Source organism: Prosopis cineraria, unplaced genomic scaffold (genome assembly GCF_029017545.1).
Source record: "Prosopis cineraria cultivar Desert tree isolate PC_DT_omini unplaced genomic scaffold, ASM2901754v1 PC12, whole genome shotgun sequence".
NCBI lineage: Eukaryota > Viridiplantae > Streptophyta > Magnoliopsida > Fabales > Fabaceae > Prosopis > Prosopis cineraria.
In genome coordinates, this window is record NW_026555343.1 from 2,021,516 (window position 1) to 2,031,238 (window position 9,723).

At 34.1% G+C, this 9,723-nt stretch overlaps 1 protein-coding gene across 1 annotated transcript; it reads right to left on the reverse strand.

Annotated features, from left to right (window-relative positions):
• Nucleotides 1-3,318: 3,318 nt before the first annotated feature.
• LOC129287527 (protein OCTOPUS) lies at nucleotides 3,319-5,745 on the reverse strand. The gene has a single exon (XM_054923719.1). The coding sequence runs from the start codon at nucleotides 5,528-5,530 to the stop codon at nucleotides 3,446-3,448; it is 2,085 nt and encodes a 694-aa protein (XP_054779694.1). The 5' UTR covers nucleotides 5,531-5,745; the 3' UTR covers nucleotides 3,319-3,445.
• Nucleotides 5,746-9,723: the final 3,978 nt, after the last annotated feature.

Below are 9,723 nucleotides of genomic sequence, written 5' to 3' on the forward strand. Positions count from 1 at the left end.
GAAAAAAAAAATGTAAGATAGAAATACCATTCAATTCTGATGAGAAAAATGAAAATTTAAAGATAATTGTTTCAATTAATATATAAAAATTTAATATCTAGAGGACATTATGCTTAAATGATCAAGATCAGTTCTCCCTTAAAATTCAATTAAGATGCAGTATTTTATATCCATGAATATTCTTCTATAAGAAAGCAATCAAGGCACTATTGAATCTTAAATATAGATACCTCTTCTAGTGGAGATTTGAATCTTGATTTGCTACATTATGAGTGAATAGCCCTTCTCACTAGATTTAATCACTCTTGATTAATTAAGATATACTCCATCTGTCTCAAATTATAAAACACTTTAAAAAATTATTTTTTTATTAAATAAGTTTATTTTAATATTATCCTTTATGTTTTATTTAATTTATGTCCCTGTCTCATTTTAATATATTAAATAAATATTATTTTTAAAAATTTTTATGTTATTAAGTATATTTAATAAATTTTTTGATATGTAAAATTTTATTTAAAAATATTTTGTAATTTTAGCCGAGCAGTAGGTAAATGAAAAGTTTTTTCACAAAAATCTCGTTAAGTTTTGCACAAGGGAGGCTTTGCGGTGAGTCCACCGTTTTATTCTGTTTTAAAATCTGAGTCAACAAGGGCAGGAAAAATAATGAATTCCAAATAAAATCTATCAATCAAACATAGCTCAATGTTTAAGAAAAGAATTAAAGGCAGCATCGAAATCCAGTAAGAAATTCCTTATTTTCAGGGCAAGACGTGGAGAGAATGAAGAGATGAGAACATAAAGTCATAAGAATGTGAAAAAACCAACAGGCTGTAACCTTTTTTCTTTGAATCAAAAGCTGGAATTCATTCAAAATAAGAAAAGGAACAGTACAGTACACCTAATACAAATCTAAAGGAAGCAAACTCAATCATCATTCAGCTCCTAATATAAAGTGAGGTGGTGCATGATCAAAGATGTAAAAGGAGCTATCCACAAAATAAGCTTTCCTAGCAAAAGAATGAGCATGACTAATAACATTCCTAACTACAAAATTAATAGAAATGGTCCAATCAAGATAAAAAAAATTACAAGTTTTTTGAACAATATTATAGTAAAGGTGGCTTTTAGGATAACCTCAAGTGATGAAGTTAATAACTTCAATGCTGTCAGAATAAAAAGTTTAAGGTCTTGATAAATTCTCAAGACTTCAACAATGGTAGATGAATAGTTTCCTAATAACATGCAAGTTATTCTATAAATGAGATATCATGGGTTTGATTTAGCTTGTAATCTTAAATCATTTGTGCTGCCCATCTAGTTTTTTTTTTTAAAAAAAAAGGTGGAAAAATGCATGGTAAAGCACAGGGAGGGAGGTGAAGAAGATGATGGTGACGGAACAAGGGGAGGGAGGAAGAAAAGAATCTAAGAAAATGTTGTTCTTTTTACAAACATGGAGGGACCAAAGTTTCAGCACTCCCTCTGTTAGATTCTCTTTGTCTTCTTCTCCCTTCCTCTTCACTTATTTCCACTCCAACCCCAACCTTGTCTATCCTCAATTGACATTCATCCTCACTCACTTCTTTCTCCCACCTTCTATACACTTCAACTAAATACACATGAGCATGTCACCATGGCATCACATTTCAACAGGCTACCTCATACAACCCAACCCACTTTATTTCCATTCCTAATTTTAACATTAATCCCTATAAATATATTTTTAATATTTATAATTGTCACATTTTACAGTTTGGCTTTGATTTTTTTTTTAAAAAAAGTGAATCGAGTTAATCTCCAAAAAAATATACATTTTCTCAACCTAATTCTTTTAAGCTTTTACTTTCCCGAGTTCTCTATTTACCTTCAATAAAGTATTTAATTCAAGCTGTGAGACGAACATGCTTACTCATTCACTTTATTTTAAAATAAATCAGAATTTTTTTCATAAAATTTATCAAAATAAAATTATAAACATATTTTTTTTACTCCAAAAAAAAAAGTATTTCATAGACTTCATCTAATCTAGAATAGACCCCCAGCGGCTATCATTATACAGGGAGTCACCCTAGTTTTAAAATCACTTCATTAATATATAGATTACATAAACCTTTAAAATTATCAAAATTATACAAATCTCCAGAGGAATACAGACGTGTCTCAAAATAACAATAATGATAATATGTCTATATAGTGAGCCGCTTGGTGATGAGGTGGCAAATGAACCCCTCATTTTGAAAAAAATTATAAATAAGATTTGTAAATTTTACTTTACACCTTATTCTTGATATTTTGTATTTTTTGAATTAGATAAAAAATATTTATGCTTAAAAGCTTATTAAATACTTAATATTTTAATAATTCAAATAAAATATAAAAAAATATATTTACATAAAAGATCATATTAACATGCTCAATATAATTTTTTTTCAAAAATAATAATCAATCTATTTATGTTATTACAATTTTAGTATGATTATTATTTTAAAAAATTATTAATTTTTAAATTAAATTATCTTGCAATCCTAGTTTCGCTGCCACTGTATATAATTTTAATAAAATTGTAAAAAAAAAATCACATACAAGGTTATAATGTCAATAAAATTTAAAAAAAATGACAAAATAGAAAAATTCAGGGTAAGTTCAAGTTGTATGCTACTCACCAAGTCAAAAAATACAATACGAACATAAAATGTGTATATTTTGCACGATAATTATAATAAATAATCAAATAACAGAATCTGAAGAACGAGACTAAATCTAAAGCCTAGAACGTGTCTGTAAGACTGCAATGAACATATCAGATGCAATGATAAAATAAACGAATGTAATATCTAGTTGCGACCTAGATCCAGACTAAGTCACATGTAACAAAAGTTTGGCTCATTGATGCCGAGGAGAAAAAAGAACTCAACAAATTATGACAAGCAGCAAAACCAAGTGGCATGAACCCACCTTGTTACCACTTTCTCAGGAATATACGCATATCATATTTAACTAGTCATAATATTGCTCCTATTTACATATTCTTATACCGATCCACTATCCTTCTGCAGCATAGAAGACAGAAAAAGAATCCCCTATAGTGTCCAAAGCCAAAGCATGTTTCAGCGTCTCCCTATCATACGTCCCATCCTCCAAGAGGGCAAAAAAAAAAAAAAAAAAAAAACTCACTGGATCATCCAAGCCATTGACAAACAGCAACTATTAGTGCATGCATTCGTTCATGAGCAATTATCATAAAGCAAACACCGGAAATTCGTGTTATTAAGAGTAAGGAAGAAGAAGCATGCAATGCGAAAGAGAAATGCAGGGTGCTTTATCCAACCAACCAACCAAATAACCATCAAGAAGAATACAGAGGGCATGTGTGTGGTTTTACAGAACAAATGCAGCAACATTAACAACATCAAACCAAAAGAACGACCTCAAGGGACCTTTAGTTTTAGTACAATCGAAGCACGCTTCTAGCAATGGACTGTGCCTGGTTCGACTTGGTTTTGCCGGAGGACCCAACATTTCTCCATCCGCCTCCTACTCTCATGGGTGTCAAGTAGAATCGCCAGAGTCCATTGTCTGCGTCGCTAGTCGAATACCTCGCACTCCTATTCCTTTCCAATACAAACTCGTCCCTGTTGTCTCTTCCCTTGCTTCCATGAAAACCATTCTTCCTCATACTGCCACCAAATGATCCGTTCATACTATGTCCGTTTCTCCAGCTCACACTACTGTTGCTTCTCAACACCTTGGGATTGAAACCATTTCTGGTGTCTCTAATTCTTTCACTGCCCAGATCATGCCAAGATTCTGAGAATGAACGTTCAGTCCCATTGGTTCTACTATACCTATCTTCTTCCTCGTCTTTGTTTCCTCCTCGCCGATTTATTAAACCCCATATGTTCCACCCCTTGCTCCACCGGCGTGACTTCTTAGACGACCCTTTCTGGTCGCCAGCTCCGATCACAGACGCGGTGTCTCCAAAACCCAGTTCAAATGTCTGATCTGAGCAGTCATCTCTAAGAGAATTCGAGTTGGAGTCCCTTAAAATTCTATCGGGTAAGACCATCTTCGGGTGTACGTATTCTGAAGTGGCTGGAGTGACCTTAGCGTTTGAAGCTGACTTCAACTCGTCCATCTCAGCCACAACTGCTGCCGCAGTTTTTCTAACGGAATTGGACCTATCAAGGCTCTTCCTCCGGCGAGAGGATGAATCGGAGTAGTATTCTCGGGTCTGCGTTGACCCCCCCGGAACTGTCTCGCCCTCATTGATCGCATTCATTGGCTCTTCGACTGGGATTTGAGTATCGGACCTTAGAACGTGAACCGGCGCATCTTCCACCACAGAAAGCATTGGGGGCATCCTCGGAACAGTTCTTCCGATCAAGTAGCCATCCCAGGAAGCACGAGGCTCGTCGAATGAGTATCGAGGATCATCAAACGATATCCGGCCCGCATCGAGCGACATCCGGCCAATATCGAGCGAGAACCTCGGATCGGTGTCGCACGACCTGCGTCCAAACCCGTAATCGGCGATCTCTGACTGGGTCTCCCGGAATTGCTTTCCGATTGGCTTTTCCACCGGCAATGTGGCAGACCCGCCACCGCCTCTATGCTTCTTCATCTTCTGCTTATGCCTCCATTTCTGCAATTTTTTGCTGAAGACCGAAGCCGCAGACCAAAAACTACCTGCAATTTCTTTGAGATGTCTCCCTCCGGAAGTCTTTTTAGCTTGTGAATCGAGATCTATATGGTCCTTCATGGTTTTTAACTCTTCCTCTAGCTCCTCTTCCTCGACTATTTCTTGAACTCTGTTTTCAATCACATTCCCCGAATTGGGTTCCTCCAAAACCCTAATCCCGTCCTCGTCCTCGTCTTCCCCCTTGTCCTCCTCCTCGTCCTTCTCCTCAACGTTCTCCTCCTTGATTTCGTCCTCCTCTTCTTCTTGTGACTCTATAACCGGACCCTGAACACTGGAAGATGCTAAGTTCTTAGTTTCCGCTTCAGCTTCACCACTTCCAGAACCAGTTCTAGAAGCTTCCTTCTTAAAAGGGTTCCGCTCGTTGTCCTGATGGAAGAGATTCCAGAGAGTGCTACGAACCCTAACGTCACAAGATTTTCTTTGAGGCTCAAAAACCCCAGAGAAGCCCTCGTTTTTCGAAGCAGAGAAAGACTTGGTGCGACGAAGCTCAGGTAAGAATGACGATGAACTAGGCGGTCTGTTGCTACGACCGCCTGCGCCGGAGACGGAGGAGGGCTTGAAAATGGCTTTAAGTGCGGCGGCAGCGGTAGAGGAAATGGGGGGCTTGCGGGCAGAGGAAGAAGAAGCAGTAGAGGAGTTGGGATCGAGTACGGCTAGGCGTTCGCAAAGGCATATGGGACAGAATCCAGTGAAATGCTCTTCTGGATGACGGTCACAGGAGGTGGAAGGTCGGTGAGGCTGCAATGGAGGTTGTGGGGGCAACAATGGCGGTGGTGCTGCGGCTGCTGGAGGAGGAGGTGGTGGTGCTGTGGGATTGGCGGGGGGATTCATAACCGAAAATGGCGTGAGAGTGTGAGGATTTGAACTCTGATCATGTTAGGGGAAGAAGCTTGGAAGTGAAGGAGAGAAATGAATGAGACTAGAGTGTTATGTGCGCTTGTCTTTTTCTGTGTCTACGACAGGGAAAGAGAGAGAGAGAGACAGAGACCAGTTTGGTTCCCACGGACAGCGAGAAAGTTGAGAGGAAATTTTGAAGGGAAATACCAAGAGGGAAAATGTAAGAAAATATTTAAAAGAAAAAGTTGCCGTGCCAGGGTATAATGGGGAACTTCCCCACGAGTCGCGCGGCGTAACGGGTTTGAAGGGAAACATCTTTTTTATTATCCCAAAAAATCAAAATGTTCTTATTCGCCACCGTTGCTGTAAACGCGTCTGTATGAACAAAGAGTTATGATTGGATTCATCCCATTCACTCCCCATGTATATTAATATACCTATTAAGCAAATTTAAAATTAAAAAATAAAATAAAATATTGTGTTACTCCATGTGTGTGCATGCGTAACATTATTTTAATCTTTTAGTGTTCATAGATTTTATTTAGCTACATTTTTAATGAAATTAAATATACATTTTTAGAATTTATAACATGTAAATATATTTAAAATAAAACTATTCAAGAATTTAATTATTCAAATTCCATATTTTTAATTTGTTTATTTTTATTAAAAATTTTAATACATTAATCAAATTTATTTGTCTAATAATTAAATTCAATGTAACTTAAATTTTATTTACTATGTTCAAGTATAGACGATGTTCGTATATTTTTAAAGATCTATAGACATTTCAGTTATTTTTACCTAACAAAATGTCTCACTTGATCTAATATAAATATTATATGCTATGATATGCGCATAGCTCTTTGTAAAGGCTGTGTTTCACTTAAATTAAATTACAGGTTTGTCCAATGCTTTTTATGGCAAGAAAACACTAACAAAAATCTCACAGGATTTTTTGCCTTAATTTTTTGTGGGCCACATATTAGTCTGTGAAGTATTTTTAAAGTTATTTTTTATTTTTAATTATTAATGTAATAAACTGAACGGACTACGGAAAACAAATAATGGAAGTCGCTGTGCGTCCTTAGATCCCCCGAGCTCCGTTGTTTAGCGTTGAAAGAAATTTTTTTTTTTTCCTTCTTCCTTTGGGCTCGGATTTGTCACTATTTACCGAAACAACACTGACGTTGTCATTCTCTGATTTGATGGTCTCATTCTCAGCTTCGTGTGTATGGTCTCGTTACTTTCGTACTTCATATTCTCTGTGCTTTTTTTGTTTTTTGTTGACAAGAACATTTCCTCAAATATCTTTGCCTCTTGGAATTTTGTTGGGAGGGTTTAATAATTTTGGCTTAAAATGGTATATCCAGGGAGAATAACATCCATGCACTATTTAAAAAATTATTTACAGACAAAAATTAATATAAAATTATTTATTGTTAAAATATAATAAAAAAATATTTTTTTAAATAATATCTTGTTGAATATTGTTGCAAACTAGATCCAATCCTCCCTATTTATTTATTTGTAAGTAAATTTCAACATATTTTATTAGAATTGAAAAAAAAAATAAAAATTTATATTGTATAAACTAGAATCAATGTTGTATGCATTAAAGGTGATTTGGCCAAAAAAAAAAAGAGTTAAGGGACAAATCTACACATAAAGTAATTGGTTAGGAGCAACCAAGATTATAAAATAATCAATCAGGGACACCCAATTCGTTTAATTTGACATTCAGTTAAAATGATATTTTGTCACATAATATTCATACTAACTCATAACCTTCATAAAATTTCAACTAGAAATTTTTTGTCCATGTCAACAAAAAAAATGATTAACTTTTGCTTAGATATCAGCTAAACAGTCAATATTTAAAGAATTTGTTGAATTAGTCACTTTTACACCAACTCTAGCAACGTTATGAGTAGTTTTTTTATTTCAAGTTATTAGATGCCCTTGACTGACTCTTTCATGGGTATTTTTGCCTATTTTTTTAATCCATGTCAACAAAGACTGACATGTGATATGCACAGTTAGTATTTAACACCAAAAACTAACGACGTTAGAATAAAATTAACAATTTGATCACTTCTACATTCACTCACATAACGTTATAGGCATTCATGCCATTTTTTTTCACTTTATGGTATTGGGTGCTCTTTGCCAACTACTTTATGTGTAGATTTGCCTTTAATCCAAAAAACAATACATTAAAGTTGATTAATTGATGATCATTTTTGTATAAAAATGATGATATAAAGTAAATGGATAGTTAACTTAAATATAGGAAAATTAGTATGCAAACAAATGGAGCGTAATTGAGATTGGGAAGGAGACTAAAATGTATGAATTTGGGGGTTGGGTTTGATGAAGATGGTTCCAAATTTAAAAGATTCTTTGTTTTGTCGCTCAGAGGGAGAGGGAGGGAGGTAAATGAATCAGTATCACGCCATGGCAAAGTGACAGGGAAGGGCTTCCTTCTCACATTTCGCTTTCTTGCTTTTTTTTTTCTTTTGTCTGTCTTTTACTTTTACTTTTTCTTTTATTTTTTTTATTTTTTTGGTTTACTTTTCTGATTTCTCCACAATCTCAGTTCGCCTTTTTGTTTTTCAGCTTTGCTTTGCCTTCCCCTTCTTCATTCCTTCCCTATTCCTTCCACCAAACGTACTCTTCACATTCCACGTACCATTCTGCTCTCTCTTTTGTCTAAAATATAATATAATTTCATGTTGTACTTTTTATTCTTAATATGTTCTTCTTTGAAAATTGTATTTTCAATAAATTCCTTGGTCGTGTTAAAATTGGTTTAGCGATAAATAGCTAATGCGTTTTATAATACTGCTTTTCTAATGCAATCCATCTAGCTAGTGGCGCGATAATCAAATAAATTCAATGAAGCGAGGTTTTGACAATCAAATGAATAATTGGGATTATTTAAATACTTTGCCAACTCAGAATTGCATCTCATATTTAGAAGGAGAAATACAAATTCATCTATTTTGAAAAAAAGAAGGAAAAAAAAAACTCATGGAAAAGGCATTTCCTCCTCCTGCATCCAAAACATTATCAATGACTTTAATCAACAATCAAAATTCAACTGTAAGTCTTTGGACCATAAAAGCACCAAACAAAATGGTGTTCACTAGAATGTGGCTGAATTAGATCAGACATTAAAAACTCTATTGACACCAATGACAGCAATGAAGATCTCATTCATGATAATCAAGAAAATTAGATTAAGGATTTTTTAGATATATAAATTGTTGTTCTAACACTATCAATGAAATTATGGGTATCATAAATGACCCTAACCTTTGGTGAAAGCCTGAAATAATAAATTGACTAAAGTCAATGCATGCTGTAACACAATTAAAGCTCTCATGTTTATTTAAATATGTGATTACACCTATAACCATCATCTCTCAAATACTATAAAAAAAAATTAGGAACTTAATCATGAGGGATTAGATTGTAACTTTCAATAATATTTTTTTAAAGAAGCAAATAGATGCACAAATTGACTTACTCATCATACATTAAATAACTACTTTTTTTAGTAGGCAAATGTAAAAACATTTATAGGTGTGATTCAAATTACGATCTAAGCATCACAAGAATGCCTCTTTGCCAGTTGAAACAAAGGTTCTTGGTATGATTACTAGTCAGTCAGTTACATATGATTACTATTAGTCAGTTAATCTAGAGTCTCAAATCCACACAAGTGGTAATCCATGTATAATTGAATTGGTTTGTTTAACAATTAAAAAAGTACTCTATATGACAACTGTTGAATACTCCCTCACTTGTATAAGTCATCTGTTTGAAGAAATTGATGAGAATTTTTATATGTCATTTTGTATAAAAGGATTAACTATTAATTACGCTCTTCTAATTGATAGTTATATATTGAATACTCCCTCATTTTGCAAGTTTTATAAGGGGGTAAAAGTTGCATATGAAAGTATGTGTTTTTAAAGATGATACATTTAATAAAGATAAATTAGAGTATTTATTTTCTGTTTTAACTATATTAATGATTGAATTATCTATTTATCTTCTTTCAATTTGAAAATAGTATTATAAGTGACTTACATGGAGCAAGTGCTACATGATTACATTTTCTTTTTTCTTTTTCCCGACAATCCCATGCATGTTTAGAAGACTGATTTCATATATATAAG